Here is a 20,682-nt window from a genome sequence, read left to right on the forward strand (position 1 = left end):
CCAGAAGTGTTAGGGCGCAGAAGGAGTCCATTTAGCCCAATGTACCTGCACCGGCTCATTAAATTAGCCTCATTACATAGTGCCTATCTGTTTTCTCACCATATCCTTGCACGTTATTTTTATCTAAATAATCATCAGTGCCCTCATGAATGTTTCAGATGATAATCACTAGGGCCGTCTTGAACCTGACTCGATCATACTTCCAGGCTGTGTATTCCATACCTTAACTAAGCTAAGCGAAATTTTTTTCTTTATTTTGCCCTTCTTGTACAGATCACTTTAAATCTATGCCCTCTTGTTCTGTTATGAGCAATAACAGTTTCTCCCTGTCTAACCAGCCTACTCAAGAACATACTTCCAAGGAGAATAGTCCCGATTTCTTAAATCTATCATTAAAACTAAAGTTTCATGTCCCTGGAACCATTCTTGTATAAGCCTTCTGCGCTCTCTCCAATTTCCTATGGTTAATCCACTCTGTAATCCCACATTTCCTATGGTTAATCCACTGAGCTAGTGCATCCATGGACACCAAGGGTAATTTAACATGGCCAATCCACCTGACCTGCAAATGTTTAGACTGTTGGAGGAAACTGGAGTACCTGGAGGAAACCCCCATGCAGATACTGGGAGAATGTGCAAACTCCACACAGACTGTTGCCCAAGGGTGGAATCGAGCTTGGCTCCCTGGTGCTTTGAGGCAGCAGCGCTACCTATTGAGCCATTGTGTTGCCCTACAAATGTGTATAAAAAGCATCACCTCACACTTCACTGCACTGAAATTCATCTCTCCACTCCACCTACTTGTCTATATCCTTCTCAAGTTCTACATTGTCCTCCTTACTGTTTGCAATGCTTCCAAGTTTGTCGTCTGCAGATTTTGAAATTGTACCCTGTGTATCAAGATCAAAACATTAATATATGTCAGGAAAATATCTACCATGGGAAATGTCCCAATATCAAACATTCGGGAACTCGGCTACAAATCTTCCTCTACCCTGAAAAATATGTATTACCTTCTGTTACAGATCACTCAGCCAGTGTTTTTTATCCATGTTTCTACTAACTCTTTAATCCCATGACCTATAACTTAGAGTCATAGAGTCCTACAGCCTGCAGACAGTCCTTTGGCCCAAACTGGTCCATGCTGACCAACATGTCCATCCCTGCTAACCCTGTTTTCCTGTGTTTAGCCCATATCCTTCTGAAATTTCCTATCCATGTATTTGTCCAAATACCTTTTAAATGTTATTGTGTGACTTGCCTCAAGTCTGTGTGGCTTTTGAAAGTTCAATACACCACATTAATAACATTGTCCTCATTAAGTCTTTCTGTTACCTCTTGCAAAAACTCTATGAAGTTAATTAGATTTTTCCTAATCATTCCACTATTTTCTCCATGTAACTACTAATTCTCCAAAAAGTGTCACTACGGAAGCCAAATTGGTCAATAATTGCTGGGCTTATCCTTACAACCTTCATTGAACAAGGCCTTAATATCTGCAATTTTCTACTTTTTTTGCATCTACCCTGAGTTAAGGGAAGGCTGAAATGTTGTGGTCAGTGCCCCTGTAATTTCCACTCAAAATTCTTGGTTGCATCTCATTTGGACCGGTGTCATGTCAACTTTACGTACCAAAACTCTGTCCAATACTTCAATCCTATCAATTTTGAATCTTTCTAGTGACTGAGTTCCCTCCCCTGTCCTTCCTACCTCTGCGATTGCCCCATTGAAGTCTGCTGTCTGCTAATTGATTTTTTTCATTCTGGATTAGAGGTCTACAACACAGAAAAAGGTCCTTCAGTTCATCCAGTTCAAAACAAGTACTAAACTTGGTCCATATGCATAATCATATGCCTTAGCTTGCAAGTACTTTTCTAAATACTTCTTAAATGTTATGAGGGTTCCTGTCTTCTACCAGCTACAGGCAGTGACTTCCAGATTCCCACCATCCTCTGAATGAAAAGATATTTTCTCTCATCCCCTCGGAACTTCCTGCTCCTTACCTTAAATATATGCCCTGGTCATTGATCCCTCCAGCAAGGGGAAAAGGTCCTTCCTGTCTGTGCCCCTCAGTTTCATACATCTCAACCTGCCTCCTCAGTCCCCTCTGCTCCAAGGAAGACAATCCAGTTTATCTAATCTTTCTTCATAATTACAATTCTGTAGTGTAGGTGCTATTCTAGTAAATCTCCTTCATACCTTTTCCATTGCAATTACATCTCTCCTAATGTGGTTTCCAGATTGCACACACAACTCTAGCTATGGCTGAACCAACATCTTGTACAATTCCAGCAAAACCTCCCAGCTTTGAAGCTCTATGCCTTGGCTAATAAACGCAATCATTCCATTTTTTAAAAAAAATTACTCCAGTGATGTGGGTTTTGCTGGTTGAGTCAGTACTTTTTGGCCATTTCTAGTTGCCCTGAAGAAATTGGTGGTGAGCTACCTTCAACCACTGCAGTCCATGTTGCTGTAGGTAGATGTTAGCATATTCCAGGATTTTGACCCAAAGACAGTGAAAGGATGGTAATGTATTTCCAAGTCAGGATGGTGAGTGGCTTGACGGGAAACCTGCAGGTGATAGTGTTCCCATGTATCTGCTGCCTTTGGCTTTCTAGATGGAATGAGCAACGGTTTGTAAGATGCTATTTAAGGAGCCTCCGTGATTTTCTGCAGTACATCATGTGGGTACATTCAGCCTCCGACCTTTAGGTAAGTGTCCTCCAAGGCGACCTTTGAGGTATACAACAACGCAGGATCAGCCGGCAGAAACTGATAGCCAAGTTCCGTACCCATGAAGATTGTCTTAACTGTGTTCTTGGGTTCGTATTGTGATACGTGTAACTACACCATATCTGTAAAAACTACACCATATCTGTAAAATCTTCCTTACTGTCCTGTTTTGACACCATCAACTTGATAACTTATGATTTCTCTAACTTAATTAGTTTGTACAGTTTTGGATTTCTTGTTTGTTTGCTTAGATCCTCAGCATGCAACTCACACCTGTCATGTTATTCCAGGCATTTGGTTTGTCTTCAGCACCATTTTATTTTTTAATTTTTCCGAATTATATTTCTGCCTCAATTAATCATGGGCGGCATGGTGACTCAGTGATTAGCGCTGCTGCCTCACAGCAGCAGGGTCCCAGATTCAATTCCAGCCTCTGGTGACTGTTTGTGTGGAGTTTGCACATTCTCCCTGTGTCTGCGTGGGTTTCCTCTGGATGCTCCAGCTTCCTCCCACAATTCAAGATGTGCAGTCAGGTGAATTGCCCATGCCAAATTGCCCATAATGTTAGGTCATTAGTCAGAGGGAAATGGGTCTGGATTGGTTACACTTCGAAGGGTTGGTGTGGACTGGTTAGGCCGAAGGGCCTGTTTCCACACTGTAGGGAATCTAATCAGATCATAGAACATAGAACAGTACAGCACAGAACAGAACCTTCAGCCCACGATGTTGTGCCGACCATTGATCCTCATGTAAGGTAAACCTAATGTACGAACCCTCAGATTTCTGTGACCATATGCATGTCCAGCAGTCTCTTAAATATCCCCAATGACCTCGCTTCCACAACTGCTGCTGGCAATGCATTCCATGCTCTAACAACTCTCTGCGTAAAGAACCCACCTCTGACATTCCCTCTATACTTTCTGCCAAACAGCTTAAAACTATGACCCCTCTTGTTAACAATTTCTGCCCTGGGAAAAAGTCTCTAGCTATCAACTCTATCTATGCCTCTCATTATCTTATATACCTCAATTAGGTCCCCTCTCTTCCTTTTTTCCAATGAAAAAAAGTCCGAGCTCAGTCAACTTCTCTTTGTAAGATAAGCCCTCCATTCCAGGCAGCATCCTGGTAAACCTCCTCTGAACCCTCTCCAAAGCATCCACATCTTTCCTATAATAGGGCGACCAGAATTGGACACAATATTCCAAGTGCGGTCTAACCAAAGTTTTATAGAGCTGCAACAAGATCTCACGGCTCTTAAACTCAATCCCCCTGTTAATGAAAGCCAAAACGCCATATACTTTCTTAACAACCCTGTCCATTTGGGTGACAATTTTAAGGGATCTATGTACCTGCACACCAAGATCCCTCTGTTCCTCCATACTGCCAAGAATCCTGTCTTTAATCCTGTACTCAACTTTCAAGTTTGACCTTCCAAAATGCATCACTTCGCATTTATCCAGGTTGAACTCCATCTGCCACCTCTTAGCCCATCTCTGCATCCTGTCAATGTCACACTGCAGCCTACTACAGTTCTCTATACTGTCAACAACACCTCCAACCTTTGTGTCGTCTGCAAACTTGCTAATCCATCCTTCAATTTCCTCATCCAAGTCATTAATAAAAATTACAAAGAGTAGAGGCCCAAGAACAGAGCCTGTGGAACACCAATCACCACTGACTTCCAGGCAGAATACTTTCCTTATGCCCGAAACGTCGATTCTCCTGCTCCTTGGATGCTGCCTGATCTGCTGTGCTTTTCCAGCAACACATTTTTCAGCTCTGATTTCCAGCGTCTGCAGTCCTCACTTTCTCCTAGAATACTTTCCTTCCACTACCACTCGCTGTCTTCTGTCGACCAGCCAATTCTGTATCCAGACAGCTAAATTTCCCTGTATCCCATTCCTCCTGACCTTCTGAACGAGCCTACCATGGGGAACCTTATCAAATGCCTTGCTGAAGTCCAGATACACCACATCCACTGCTCGACCCTCATCAACTTATTTAGTAACATCCTCAAAGAACTCAATAAGATTTGTGAGGCATGACCTGCCCCTCACAAAGCTGTGTTGACTGCATTTAATCAAGCCATGCTCTTCCAGATGGTCATATATACTATCCCTCAGAATCCTTTCTAACACCTTGTAGATGACAGAAGTAAGACTGTCTGGTCTGTAATTGCCGGGGATTTCCCTATTTCCTTTCTTGAAGAGAGGAATTACATTTGCCTCCCTCCAGTCCTCAGGTACGACTCCGGTGGAGAGCGAGGATGCAAAGATCTTCGCAACGGCGAAGCAATCACATTTCTTGCTTCCTAAAGCAGCCGAGGACAAATCTGGTCTGGCCCTAGCGACTTGTCAATCTTAATGTTTGTCAAAATTTTCAGCACATCAGCTTCCTCAATCTCTATCCATTCCAGCATGCACATCTGCTCCTCAATGGTTTCATTCACTACGAGGTCCTTTTCTTTAGTAAAGACAGAAGCAAAAAACTGAGGTGGCCCCTACCACCTCAGACTCTATATACAAGTTACCTATGCTATCTCTGATTGGCCCTACTCTTTCTTTGATTATTCTCTTATTCCTCACATGCGTGTAAAATGCCTTTGGATTCTCCCTATTCCTTCCTGCCAAGCCTTTTTCGTGCCCCCTGCTGGCTCTCCTCAGACAATTTTTGAGCTCTTTCCTCGCCTGCCTGTAATCCTCTAGAGCTGAGCAAGACCCTGTCTTCCTCCACCTTACGTAAGCTGCCTTCTTTCTTTTGACGAGAAGCTCATCCGCTCTCGTCATCCAAGGTTCCTTTAGCCTACCCCTTCTGGCCTGTCTCAGTGGAACACATGCATCACTCGCAACAACTGTTCCTTAAACAGTCTCCACATGTGCCCTTTCCATGGAACAATTGCTCCCAGTCCATGCTTCCCAACTCACGTCTGATAGCATCATAGTTTCCTTTTCCCCAATTAAATATCCTCCCATTGTGCCTGCTTCTCTCATTCTCCATAGCTATGTAGAATGTGAGGCAGTTGTGGTCACTATCACCAAAATGCTTTCCCACTGCAAGATCTGACACCTGCCCGGCTCATTGCCGAGCACCAAATCCAAAATGGCCTCTCCCCTCGTCAGCCTGTCAACGTACTGAGTTAGGAAACCCTCCTGAACACACCTTACAAAAACAGCTCCTTCCAAACCCTCTGCTCGAAGGAGGTTACAATCAATATTGGGAAAGTTAAAGTCACCCATTACAACAACCCTGCCGACCTATCAATCTCCCTGCTGCTATTGGGGGGGCCTGTAGTCAACCCGTAATGAGGTGACTGCTCCCTCACTGTTCCTAATTTCCCACCTATACTGACTCAGTCGGCAGACCCTCCTCGACAATGGTAACTTCTGTCACTGTGATACCCTCTCTGATTAGTAGTGCTACACCCCCTCTTTTCCCCCCCTCCCTATTCTTTTTAAATGTTCTAAACCCTGGAACATCCAGCAACCATTCCTGCTCCTGAGAAACCCACATCATCCCTTCACTTGCTATTCAGCTGTTGACTCTTTACTCACACCATCTGACACTTTTGGTCACCTGCTGAGACTTATTATTTAGCCTGTTGATCTTTTGACCTGTCTATAAATTCTGTTCCAATAGTGCTTCCCTTTACTTTGCCTGATAAAGAGGCAGCGCTCCAAAAGCTTGTGATTTCAGATAACCCTATACCCTGGTATCGGGTAATTTCTGACCTTGCCCATCTCAGTCCAACACCAGCACCTCCACATCATCATGTGGATAGGCATTCTTAACTATATTTACTACCTGTAACGCTACTTTAAGAGACCGCTTGACATGCACACCAAGGTCTCTCAGATCTTTAGTGCTTCCCAGGATTCTGTCATTCATCATATGTTTGTCCTCCTGCCCAAGTGGTCCACTGACTTATCTGGATTGAATTCCATTTGCCAGTGATCAGACCATCTGACCAATCTGTTTTTATCTTGTTACGTAAGGCTATGCTCCTCACTATTTACCACCCCACCAATTCTTGTCACATCTGTTAAGTTAACTGATCGATTCTTCAACACTCAAATCTCAATCACATATAAATACTACAACAACAAGGGCCCCAACGCTGATATCCGCGGCACCCCATTGTACCAGGTTTCCAGTCACAAAAACACTACTTGACCATCACTGTTTGCTTCCTGGCCCAATTAGCCAAATTTCCTTGTATTCTGTGGGTTCCTACTATCATCTTATCAAAAGCTTTGCAGAAGATCATGCAGACTATGTCAAATACATTGTCCTTATCTACACAGTTGATCATCTCCTTGAAAAATTCAATGAAGTACCTCCCTTAACAAAACCCTGCTGACTGTTTTAGATTAATCCTTACCTCTCCAGTTGCAGATTAATTCTGTCCCTCAGAATTGCTTCCAGTAGTTTGCCCACCACAGAGGTGAGACAGACTGGTCTGTAGTTTCCTTACTTATCCCTTACTCTCTTCTTAAATTGCAGTACCAGTCCTCTGCACCTCTCCTGTGGCCAGAGAGGTGTTAAAATCTATTGCCAGTGCCCCTGTTATTTCTTCCCTTGCCTCAATCAGTAGCCTAGGATACTTTTCATCCAGACCTGGAGATTTATTTTCTTTTAAGCCTGCCAGATCACTCACTACCTCCTCCCTTCCTATGCAGATTTTGTTAATTTATCTCTCAGTTCTTCTCCCTGATTTTTATACCTATATCAACCCTCTCACTATTGAACTGACGCAGTGTATTCATTTAGAAACCTACCTATGTCCTCTGGCTCCACGCACTGAATATCAACATAGTCCTTAATGGCCCTACTGTTGCCCTAGTTATCCTTTTATCCTTATTGTACATGTTAAAAAACTGACAATTTTCCGCCAGTAGCCTTTCATGGCCTTTTCTGATCTCTTAATTTCCTTTTCATGCACATTATGTATTGCATTAAACTTCTGATGTTTTAAGCCCTGTTTCTGCATTAAGCCCCTCGTTGTCAGTATCCCTCGTGTACATCCTTCATTATCTGGGGTTCTCTGAATTTAGGTCTCATTCTTCATCATCCGGAATATTCTGATACAATGATCACAGTCTTTTAAATGGTTGGCAACCAGTTTAAATTAATTGACTTCTTCCTTGTATTCTTTCAACAGTTAGTTTCAGAAAGGTCTTTTTCTTTAATTTAATCTATTTTTTTGAATCAACCTATTCAGAGATGTTGCTACACACCTCTGTAGCAGGTGGGAGTTGAACACAGGCTTCCTGGTTCAGTGGTAGGGAACCTGTCACTGCACCACAAAAGGATCCCAAGAGCTAGTTATTATAGACTCAGTGCTTACGTACAATCAGCTGTGGTTGTGGGAATCCATTCTCATAGCTAGTATTCTCCAGTCGACTATGGATGTCAGGGTAATGGGGCTGTCTCATCACTACCACCACCACACCCCTGTCGCCCCAGGAGAAAAAACACCATACTCTTCTGGAATACAGTTCCACACTAAGTCAGCCGCATTGTGTGCAACAGGACTTGTATGTGGACCAGTCTGGAGAGCCGTGGTAGGTTTTCTTCCCTGAAAGACTTTACTTAATCGATAAGACTTTTTACTACAGGCTAACATCTGATTTACTCAATCTTTCTCATTCTTGCCATGTTTTGGCTGATTTGATTGAGTTCCACAATCTGTCATGGTGAGATTTAAGCTCTTGAACTGTCAGTTTTTAGTCTAGTGATATGACGACTATTATGTTTTCTAAAATTGAATCTAGTGGTAAAATGGTCTGTTGTCTTATACCTCTTGTCTGGTATGCACTTAATTGTGGAACCTGTAGCACTCTGAGACTCTAATCTTGTTCTTGGAGTGAAAAATAAAATATTTTCTTAATTTTCAGGTGATATTCTGTCTTTTGTGTAAATTAGTGGCATTAACAAATTAAGCTTTGCAAACTTCATGTCAATTCTGTATTTTGCAGATGTTGAGAAGCTCTGCACTTTTGCTCAACGTTATCCTCTTCCCTCCATGTATCGCGTCCTTGTTTGGAAAGTATTGCTTGGTATGTCTAAATGATATTATAGTTTGCATTGACAGCCTTAGTATGTGTATTTTGGCTAAAGCTTATAAATATTTCAGGTTTTGTTACATAGAGAATGCATAAATACATCTTTTTCAGATTGGCAGGATATGATGAGTAGGCTTCTGCAGGAGTTTATGCTAGGCCCAACTTAAAATTTATATCAGTACTTAGATGAGGGGCTCCAAGGCAAGATGGATAAATTTGCAAATAACATAAAGTAATATATGTTGTGAAAATGCCAACCAATCTATAACAGTCTGCAACCCTGTTAAGTGAGTGGGTAAGAATAACGTGGATGGAGTATAATGTGGGACCATATGAAGTTGTTCACTTTGCTAGGAAGATTGAGAAAGCAAAGTATTATTTAAATAGAAATTGATTGAAGCAATCCAACTAGGATGGATCTAGGTATTGTAATGCACGAATCACAAAACATTGGTACGCAAGTGATTATGAAGACTCATGAAGTACTATCCTTAATTACAAGGGTGAATTAGTATCATGTATAGAGCTTGTGCTTCAGTTATACAGCGCATTGGTGAGATAGTATCAAATACTGTGTACAGTTTTGATTCCTTATTTAGGATGGATGGAAATGTGGTATAAGTGGTTCAGACTGATACATTGAATGAGTGGATGTCTGGTAGGGAAAATTTGGACAGGCCAGGCTTACTTTCATGAGGTAAGAACTAAAAGAACTGCATATGCTGGAAATCAGAAACAAAAACAGAAATTGGTGGAAAAACTCAGCAGATCTGGCAGCATCGGTGGAGAGAAAACAGAGTTAACGTTTCAGGTTTTTGTTTTCTTTCATCGTTCCTGGGATGACGACGTGGCTGGCTACACCAGCATTTATTGCTGTGGGTCTGGAGTCACATGTAGGCCAGACCAGGTAAGGATGGCAGCTTCCTTCCCTGAAGGACATTAGTGAACCAGATGGGTTTTTCCAACAATGGATTCATGGTCATCATTAGACTCTTAATTCCAGATTTTTGTTGAATTCAAATTCCACCATTTGCTCAGAACAGTACCTGGGTCTCTGGGTTAACAGTCCAGTGATAATATCATGAGCCCATCGCCTGCCCTTTCTGGTCCAGTGACCCTTCCTCCAAACTGATGGTAGCTAGGGAAAAGTTGGTTTTCATGCAGAAGATAGGGTAGGGAGAGGTAGTAATAAGTAAATGATAGGTGGCGATAGAGCCCAAAGAACGTGAAGAAAGCTGGACAGGCAAAGGAAGGGATAACAATCAACCTAGGAGAACTAATAGCTACTAATAGGGGCTATTTGTGACTAACAATGGGTTGTGTGTAATAGTAGACCATGTGATAACAAAGCCTGGTTTGGGGTAAGGGTATGGGAGAAGGTGCCTCAAGCCCTAAAATTGTTGAACTTGACATTAAGTCCAGAGGCTGAAAATTCCCAAATGAAAAATGAGGTGCTGTTCTTCCAGCTTGCGCTGACCTGTGCTGGAGCACTGCAGCAAGCCTGAGAAAGAGACGTTGGCCAGGAAACCGGAAGCTCTGGGTCTTTTTTGCAGACAGAACATGGGTGTTTTGCGAAGCGGTCACCCAGTCTATGCTTTGTTTTCCTCATGTAGAGGAGACCACATTGTGAGCAACGTATGCAGTAGACTAGAGTGAGTGAAATGCGAGTAAGTGTCCAGTGCAATCACTAACCTCATTTCATCTGGTGAACTCCCCTGACTGCATAGTTCACTTCTACCTCCTTCCCAAAATCCACAAACAGGACTGCTGGTGACACTCATTCATAAATTAATTAAGGAGATCATTTTAAAAAACACTGATTTGGGCACAACATCTGGCAATCTATGATCAAAAGCTCATCTCAGGATCAAATGCAGCACTCAATCTGGTTTAGCCTTAAACCAGTAGCTAGTAAGATGCAAGATAAGTATGTAAGTTAGCTCGCTGAGCTGGAAGGTTTGTTTTCAGATGTTTCATCATCATGTTATAATAACATTAGCAGTGAGAGTCTCTGGTGAAGTGCTGGTTGTATGTCCTGCCTCTCTGTTTATAGGTCTTGCTTTCTTAAGGTGGGTGATGTAATTTCCGGTTTTTTTTCAAGGGAAGGTAGGTGGGATCTAAGTCGATGTGTTTATTGATGGAGTTCTGGTTAAAATGCCATGCCTCTAAGAATTGGGGGGTGTGTGGTTGTTTCACCTGTCCTGTGTGTTATTCCAGTCAAAGTGATGTCCTTCTTTGTCTGTATGTGTGGAGACTAGTGATAGTGGGTCATGTCTTCTGGTGGCTAGTTGGTGTTCATGTATCCTAGTGACAAGTTTTCTACAGGGACTTGTAGACCTGTAGCAAAACCTCGCGGCTCTTAAACTCGATCCCCCTGTTAATGAAAGCCAAAACACCACAAACTTTCTTAACAACCCTATCCACTTGGGTGGTAACTTTGAGAGATCTATGTACTTGCACACCCAGATCCCTCTGTTCCTCCACACTGCCAAGAATCCTGTCTTTAATCCTATATTCAGCATTCAAGTTATACCTTCCAAAATGCATCATTTCACATTTATCCAGGTTGAACTCCATCTGCCATTTCTCAGCCCAGCTCTGCATCCTGTCTATGTTGCGCTGCAGCCTACAGTAGCCCTGTATACTATCGATGACACCTCCAACCTTTGAGTCATCTGTAAATTTACTAACCCACCCCTCAACCTCCTCATCCAACTCATTTATAAAAACTACAAAGAGCAGAGGCCCAAGAACAGTGCCATGTGGGACTGACCTCCAGGCAGAATACTTTCCATCTACAACCACTCTCTGCCTTCTGTCAGCCAGCCAATTCTGAATCCAGATAGCCAAATCTCCCTGTATCCCATACTTCCTGACTTTATGAATGAACCTACCATGGGGAACCTTATCAAATGCTTTGCTGAAGTCCATATACACCACATCCACTGCTCGACCTTCGTCGACCTGTCTTGTCACCTCCTCAAAGAATTCCATTTGTGAGGCATGACCTGCCCCTCACAAAGCCATGCTGACTGTCTTTAATCACACTATGCTTTGCCAAATAGTCATGCGTCCAACCCTCAGAATTCTTTCCACAACTTTGCTGACCACAGACCTATGCCAGGGATTTCCCTGTTACCCTCCTTGAAAAGAGGAACAACATTCGCCTCCTTCCAATCCTCCGGTATGACTCCTGTGGAGAGTGAGGAGGCAAATATCCTCACCAGTGGCTTAGCAACCTCCTTTCTCGCTTCCCGGAGCAGCCTCGGATAAATCTGGTCTGGCCCTGGGGACTTATCAATCTTAATATTTTCCAAAATTTCCCGGAACATCAACTTCATCAATCTTGATCTGGTCAAGACTGTATCCCAGCTCCTCAAAGTTTCCATTTACAACAAGTTCCCTTTGCTTGGTGAAAACCGAAGCAAAAAACTAATTTAGGGCTTCCCCTATCTGCTCAGACTCCACGTACAAGTTACCTCCGCTATCCCTGATCGGCCCTACCTTCTCCCTGATCATTCTCTTATTCCTCACGTATGAGTAAAATGCCTTTGGGTTCTCCCTAATCTTTCTTGCCAAGCCTTTATCATGCCCCTCCTGGCTCTCCTCAATCCATTTATGAGCTCCTTTCTAGCAAGCCTGTAATCTTCTAAAGCTGTGCTAGATCCTTGTTTCCTCCACCTGCCTTCTTCCTTTTGAAGAGAGGTTCCTCTGTTCTTGTCATCCAAGGTTCCTTAATCTTAACCCTTCTTACCTGTCTCAGAGGAACAAATTTGTGCATCACTCGCAGCAACTGCTCCTTAAATAGTCTCCACATGTCTGCTGTGCACTTTGTGTGGAACAATTGCTCCCAGTCTGTACTTCCCAACTCCTGTCTGATAGCGTCATAATTTCCTTTTCCCCAATTAAATATCTTCCCTCGGTAACAACTCCTTTCACTCTTCAAGGCTATGCTTAATGTGAGGCAGTTGTGATCACTGTCACCAAAGTGCTCTCCCACCACGAGATCTGACACCTGTCCTGGCTCGTTGCCGAGCACCAAATCCAAAATGGCCTCTCCCCTCGTCGCTCTATCTACATACTGAGTAAGGAAACCCTCCTGAACACACCTGACAAAAACAGCTCCATCCAAACCATCTACACTTGCTAAGTTCAAGTTGATATTGGGAAAGTTGAAATCACCCATAAAAACAACCCTGCTACTTCTGCATTTTTCCAAAATCTGCCTGTCTATGAGTTCTTCAGTTGGTCTGTAGAAAACCCCAATGCGGTGACTGTTCCCTTGCTGTTCTTAGCTTCCACCCATACTGACTCAGTCAACAAACCTTCCTCAACAACCTTTGTTTCTGTAGCTGTGATGCACTCTCTGATCAGCAATGCTACACCCCCTCCTCTTTTTTTTCCACCCTCCCTGTTCTTTTTAAATGTTCTAAACCCTGGAACTTCAAGCAACCATTCCTGCCCCTGTGAAACCCACGTCTCCATTATGACCACAACATCGTAGCCCCAAGTACTGATCCATGCTCTAAGTTCGTCACTCTTATTTCAGACACTCCTTGCATTAAAACAGACACTCTTTAACCGATCCCTTTGTTTCATCGCGTAAGAAACCTTCCTGATGGATTCAATACATCCTGTCACTGCCCCATCTGCAACTGACCCCCTCTCAGACATGTGGCTCTGATTCCCACCCCCTGAGTAGTGTCCATAGTGTTCTTACTATTTAGTCATAGGAAGTTTCTTCTTCAAAAACAATTGAGTGTGGTGGTGCTGAGGTGGAGCCAGGTGCTGTCAATGAATGTGTGGAAAAGCATGTAGTGTTTTGGGTGATGTTGAGAGGTAGCATATAGATGAGAAATAGTAAGATCTTTGGGTCACGTGCACACTGTCTGAAGCAGCCTTGAATAGCCTCATCCCAGATGGATGAAGATGGAGGAGTGGGAGAGAAAGATAATGGAGTTAACCACATCTGTAAGGAACAGTTAACCCGAGACACAGTCACATATTATTTGTAATTTTGATGAAAGTCAAATTAATACCGTGGTAGAGTGGAAACCTGATTGGAGGATTTAAACAGAAACATGCATGGATTTGAGAGGTAATGACAGGCTTAAAGACTTTGGAAGAAAAGGGTATTGGAATTAAAATTTGTAAGGATGAAGAGATCAAAGCTTGGGTTTGTGAGAAGAGGTGAACATTGTAGATTTGAAATTGAAGGGGTAAAAGGTGAGGACAAAGAACAATCAACTATGTCTGCAAATGTGGAAGCCAGAAGAAGTTAAGTAGTGTATACTCTAGTGGGAGTGGGATCAAACGAGCAAATGCTTTGTCTGATATACAATATGAGCTCTGAGAGGGTGTGAGAAATCAAAGACAATTGCATGTTCAGGGGTTACAATGTATCTTTTTATTTTTATGCATTTTTGATTTTGGATCAAAGTGGGCAAAGAACTTTATATTAAAAAAATAAGATTTCTGGAAAAGATTATTGCACTTTTGGTCATAATGTAGAGGTGCCAACATTGGACTGGAGGGAACAGTCAAAAATCACAGGACATCAGGTTATAGTCCAAAAGGTTTATTTGAAACCACAAGCTTTCGGAGCCCCACTCCTTCAGGTGCTAGTGACAGAGAATACATTGGTCACAGAATTTATAAGTAAAAGATCAAAGAGTCATATAACTGATGCGAATGTATTGAACAAACCTAGATGGCTGGTGAGTCTTTAATCAGAGTGAACATGCAGACTTTGATTGATTTAATATGTAAATCTCAGAATTTCTTTTGAGTCCCTGTCCTGAGCTAACTTCAGATTTGATCAATATAAAAAAGGTGACAGCTCAGGTCAGACAATGCATTTTAGGTGTGAAGCCTTGTTTTAAATCTGTCTGTGTCTTAACCTGGAGTCAGACTGGTTTTATTTTTAAAGTAGGAATTTATAAAATGCTATATTGACTGACTGTCTACAAGAACTCACACCTGAAATGCATAATCTGACTGGAGATGTCACCTCTTTTACATTGATTTAAACCTGAAGTTATCTCAGGGCAGTGACTTGAAAGAAATTCTGGGATTTACATGTTAATCAATCAAAACCTGCATCTCCATTCGGATTAAAGATTTAACAGCCTTCTAGGTTTGTTCAGTACATTTGTTGTATGACCGTTGTAAGTCCTTTTACTTATAAATTCTGTGTCCGATGTATTCTCTCACTAGCACCTGAAGAAGGAGCAGAGCTCCAAAAGCCTGTGGTTTCAAATAAACCTTTTTGATTCTTACCCGGTGTCATGTGATTTTTGACTTTGCACATTTTAGTTGCAAGTTCATTACAGCAGTGTACTACTTGAATGTTGTTGTTTGTTCAAGTAGTACTGGACAGTTACTAAAGACAGGCAGTGTATATAAAGGGAGATATGGCTGGCAACAAATAGCTGATTGCTATCGAATGGTAATCAGTTGTTAATGATAAAGTCCTTCTGCCTGTCAACATCTATCACTGGTTCCCAGACAGTTGAAAAGACTGTAGTATGAAATTTTGGTCAGAAACCATCTGACCTCCGAAAAGGAAGGTGTTGTGTCTGTCTCTGTAGTTTAAAAAAAACCCTCAAGCCTGGTTGCTGTAACTATGCCTTTTAACTAGTAACTCAGATGCTTGGTAATGGTGAACCAGTCACTTTGTGGCACCTGCAAGCCAGTGAAATTACCCAGAGAAAGAATATTGAGGAGTAACACATCTTGATAAGCCATAGAGATCATCTCAACGAATCCTGTGAACAGGGCCGAATGAACTGGCTTCTTTTGTTCCCTCTGCCCATTTTGTATTTGCACTGTCCATATCTGTAGAGTGAGATAAGAGGGGTTCAAGTTTTAACTAGTAAAGTTATATGCGAATGGTTCATGATTTTGTAATGAATAGCAGTTAATTTTTAAGGTCCATTCTTTTTGTCAAGTTGTGTCTAAAAGAAAGGAGAATTTGGGAAAATTGGGGAATTTTTGCATACTTTCATAAAAGCTTCACGTTTTATGATGACGATGGAAATAGTGGGGTTTGATTGCCAACACATGACCCTAGTAAGTTTGACCCAGCGGTTTAGGAAGAGAGTTTGAAGCAGCTGGTTATAATAATGGAAAAATGTCCATTGTTGTTATTGTTCAAGGTGAGAGTGTAGGCATATAGAAGATTAAGAAAATAGTTTGCTTTGGAGGCATTAAGCTTGACGTTAACTTTGCTTTCTGGGATGATCTGGGAATAGTGGCAGTTATGATAGAGAAGGACCAAATGGTTCATTGTGTTGTCCAGCCAGATCTGCAGCAAAATGTAAGTCATAAAGAATTAAATACCAACTTGGCGGTGCATACTTTCTTGCCATGTTACTATGAGTCTAAAATTGCTGGGATACTACTGGAGTTTTGATAAATTGCGGAGAGATCTCTTATATTTACCTCCTTTAGCACCTAGGGATACTTTTATGTTATAAAACAAACTGATACCAAGCAACAGAAGTAGATATTCGGTCAGGTGACCAAACATGAGCTTGAAGAATTAGGTTTTAAAGATCATTGTGAAGAATGAAAGTGAGGTAGTGAAGCTGAGATAATTATAGTGATATGGTCATGGAGGGATTGTGAATGAGAATGAGAGTTGCAAAATCAAGGTATCGATGGAGAGCCAAAACGTTTGGTTGAATGGGCCTTCGGTGAATTAAGACTAGAATAGCAATGTTTTGGTTAACCTCAAGTTCACAGAGGGTGGAATGTAGGAGGTTGACCAGGAATGTGTTGGTATAGTTAAATTGGATATTAACAAAGGCATGATCAGGTTTGAGATGAGCTGAGACTGATTAAATCCAACTGGTAATAGACCATCTTTGTGATGATGTGAATGGGTGTCTGTTATGAATCAATGGTTACAAGCAGTCTAGCCCAATCACAGATGTTAGCCAGGGAGAGGAATGAAGTCTGTCACTAGGGGAATAGAGCTTGGTGTGAGGACCAAAAACAACCGCTTCAGTCTTCCAAGTATTTAATTGGAGGAAATTTCGGCTCATTTATCTGATGCTGTATGTTGTACAGACTGTCTGATAATTTAGCAACTGTGGAGAAAAATGGTAGACAAAGGAGAACTAAGAAAATTAGGACAAACATCCCTCTGAAAAAGCCATGCTGACTATCCCTGATCAAATCTTGCTTGTCTAAATGGAGGTACATTTTCTCCGACACAATTTTCTACAGTCATTTCTGTATCACTGAAGTTAGTCTGTAGCTGCATGGTCTATCGCTGCCACTCTTCCTCTGGCACCTCTGCTCTTGCCAGATAAGAGTTAAAGATTTGGATCAGGACTCCTGTAATTTCCTTCCTGATCTTCTGCAGCAGCCTGCAATATACTTATCCCAGTCCTGGGCTTTTATTCACTTTTAAATGCAGTTGCCCCCTTGGTCTTTTATTGTCTTTAATATTGTTGAATTTCTTGGGATTCTCTATATTATCTTCCAGCATTTCTCATGCCTTTCTTTGCTCTCCTAATTGTGTTCTTAACTTGCCCCCACACTTCCTAGACTTCTTTAGGGCCACTGTTATTTTGTTCCCTATTGTATCACTTGCTGTTTTTGTGACTAATACGAATGTGTTGTGAATGAGACTTTTTCAAAATTCAGAAAATGGTCACAAACCTAGTAGTGAGAAACATTGTTACATCATGTGCATTCTCTGGAGCTGAATTTGAACTGACGCATGTTGGTGCCTCTGAAAGAAGGCTGAAAAATAACATTGTACGTGATTCTTAACTGGCTAGCGTCACAATGCTGGTCTTTTTTACAAGGTTATTATGTCTTCAAGTTTTTTTCCCCCAGGGAGGGCGTAATTGGCCAGGCTCCAAATAGGCTGGGTTTGAAAGGTTTATTGGGGCTGTTATTTACCCCTAACCGATAATGCCTCCAGCCTAATGCTTTCATGTCTTTAAAAAAAAGGTGTCATCAAAGGGGAGTGGCCAGCTAGCTGTGTGGGTAACCTTCGTTTTGATTCAGTAAAGAAAGGCTGCTGAAGCAGGTCCAGCCGGTCTCTCGCTCTTGCTCGCTCTCTCCCTCTCTCTCCCTCTCTCTCCCTCTCTCTCCCTCTCTCTCCCTCTCTCTCCCTCTCTCTCCCTCTCTCCCCCTCTCTCCCCCTCTCTCCCCCTCTCTCCCCCTCTCTCCCCCTCTCTCTCCCTCTCTCTCCCTCTCTCTCCCTCTCTCTCCCTCTCTCTCCCTCTCTCTCCCTCTCTCTCCCTCTCTCTCCCTCTCTCTCCCTCTCTCTCCCTCTCTCTCCCTCTCTCTCCCTCTCTCTCCCTCTCTCTCCCTCTCTCTCCCTCTCTCTCCCTCTCTCTCCCTCTCTCTCCCTCGCTCTCCCTCGCTCTCCCTCGCTCTCCCTCGCTCTCCCTCGCTCTCCCTCGCTCTCCCTCGCTCTCTCCCTCTCTCTCGCTCTCTCTCGCTCCCTCTCTCCCTCTCTCTCTCCCTCTCTCTCGCTCTCTCTCTCCCTCTCCCTCTCCCTCTCTCCCTCTCTCTCCCTCTCTCTCTCGCTCTCTCTCTCCCTCTCCCTCTCTCCCTCTCGCTCTCGCTCTCTCTCTTGCGCTCTCGCTCGCTCGCTCTCTCTCTCTCTCTAAAACTTCATACCTGTAATCCCTGGTTTGCTTCATTTTTATCTTTGTGCTAAGGGATGTGTTTATTGGGACCGTTGCAATTATTTTCAGAACACTATCATTAAATCAGGAAAGTATTTAGGTTTTTGCTTAGGATAAGTTATCCGGTATTCTATTTTCTGTTCTTTGCGTTTCGTTCCGTGACTCTGTTTAAAACCTGGCAGTCAGACCAGCTCATTCACTCTGGGAATATCCACTGTACACTTACCTTAAACAAATAGCAAAGTTACGGTCCGGGCTACTTGGACTTAAACATGCTTTGAGGGGTCAGACGTGGTCATGATACACTCAAAATCCCATTGTGATGCTGTGCAATACAATATGTGCATTTATCATATGATGATCTTCAGTCTTAAACATGAAGTAGAACATATCATTAAATTAATATTTTGTAAGGTCATTGGGGAAAAATGTTTGGATTCAATGACTTCAGGTTTTTTTTAAGTCTAACAATGTCATTCCCGAATTTTGTTAAAGGTATTCTTCCTCCTCACTATGAATCTCACTCTGCTGTATTGACGTTTCGGAAAGAACAGTATCAGGATTTGTTGCAAGCATTACAAGTTATTCGGTTTGTTCAAGATTCCACCCCACAAGTTTGGGTTTACCTCAGAATGTACCAACTAGAGTCTGGAACACTGCCACGTCGTGCATCTCAGTCACTGGTCAGTTGTGTTTAGTATATGCTGCTTTTGTTGGATACTTGCGTTTGATTTGCCAAACCTTCTTATTATGGATCATATTTACTTTGTTTCGCGTGTTACAGTTAATTCGTTAGTGAAGTGTGCTTAAGTATGATAATTAATGATACTTCACTAGCAACCCAGGGGTCATCAGTCGATATATTACCTTTGTAAGTTGTAAATTTGAATTGAGTACATCAGCGAACTTATCAGCCAACATTAGAAAAATGGTACAAAACTTGCCTGTAGAACTTTTTTAAATCTCCAACTTACTCACTAACGTTCTGCAGTAAAGGAAACTTGTCATCATTGTCTGGTCAAAGACACTCTGATTATCGTGTTTTTTGGTGCTCAGTGAAGTGACCTGACAAGCTTCATAAGATTTGCTGTAAAGTGGAGTCCATTTCCTTCTCAGGCTAACTAGGGAAGAGTAATACAAATTGCCAGCTTCACCGATGTAGAATCCCTACAGTTTGGAAGCATGCCATTTGGCCCATTGATTCCACACCAAACTTCCAAAGAGCATCCCACCCAGACCCACCTCCACCCCCATCCGTCTAATCCTTCAGTTTTCCCATGGCCAATCCACCTAGTCTGCATATTCCTGGATGCTATGGGTGATTTAGCATGGCTAATCCACTTAACCGGTACACATTTGGATTGTGGGAGGAAGCTGGAGTACCCAGAGGTGCTCACGCAGACACAAAGAGAATGTACAAAGTAGTTGCCTGAGGATAGAATCAAACCTGGGTGCCTGGTGCTGTGAGGTAGCAGTACTAACCACTGAGCCACTTTGTTGCCTATAACAACTTGAGGTCAAATAACTAAAAGAAAAATTGCTAATATTATGATATGCTGACTGTAAAAACTAATGTTATCATTAAATTTCATTTCAGGAACCAGAAGATGTAGTTTTTATTGCAATAGCAGAAGCAATGGAAGAAATGGTGGAAAATGACGTTGATGCCTACTGGCTAGTCAAATATTTTGTGAACCAGTTCAATAATAAATACAGCGATTCAGTAGCTCACTTGGTAAGTGCCATGCTAAACATAAATTGTCCGTGTGTCCAGCAGGAATGGAGTTAGTGAATTAACACAGGTAGCATTTGTCATGAATGGGAATTGTCATGTTCATATATTTCCATATACATTTTGTCTATTTAGGTTTAATTGCTAAAAGCAGGAGGAGAATTTGCCATGGTGTTGTCTGCATGCAAACAATTCTTTATTTGCTGAGTAAACAATACCTTATTAAACAATAGTGCCTCACTTACTTTGCTTCAATTGTGAAAATGATAAATTTGTGTAACTTGTAGATTTACCTGAGCTAGTGTTCTTTTTTGTACCACTGGACATGTGACTTGCCCAGTACATAAAAGCAACATACTGCGAATGCTGTGATGGCTAACACTCTGACAGCTACTCCTCTCTCCCTGAGACTGTGACTTAACTGCCTGACTCTTCCCTTCATTTTCTCTGTCTATTTGCAATGCTAGTTTTTCCAACCAATGTTTACGATATGTCCTGTGAA

General features: G+C 42.2%; 1 protein-coding gene across 8 annotated transcripts in view; it reads left to right on the forward strand.

Moving 5' to 3' along the window:
- tbc1d7 (TBC1 domain family, member 7) overlaps positions 1 to 20,682 on the forward strand; it is an 86,372-nt gene that overhangs the window by 21,790 nt on the left and 43,900 nt on the right. For 6 of the 8 annotated variants that reach the window (XM_043719002.2, XM_043719001.2, XM_043718995.2 and 3 more), the window contains exons 4-6: positions 8,709 to 8,789; positions 18,944 to 19,131; positions 20,046 to 20,183. In XM_043719002.2, coding sequence (XP_043574937.1) covers positions 8,709 to 8,789; positions 18,944 to 19,131; positions 20,046 to 20,183 — 407 coding nt within the window. The remainder of the gene's footprint in view (positions 1 to 8,708; positions 8,790 to 18,943; positions 19,132 to 20,045; positions 20,184 to 20,682) is intronic. The other 2 variants (XM_087978663.1, XM_087978664.1) reach the window with 1 other exon arrangement.

The sequence above is a fragment of the Chiloscyllium plagiosum genome, unplaced genomic scaffold (genome assembly GCF_037043375.1).
Source record: "Chiloscyllium plagiosum isolate Xiang-an unplaced genomic scaffold, Cpla_swu_hap1 HiC_scaffold_34, whole genome shotgun sequence".
Taxonomy (NCBI): Eukaryota; Metazoa; Chordata; class Chondrichthyes; order Orectolobiformes; family Hemiscylliidae; genus Chiloscyllium; species Chiloscyllium plagiosum.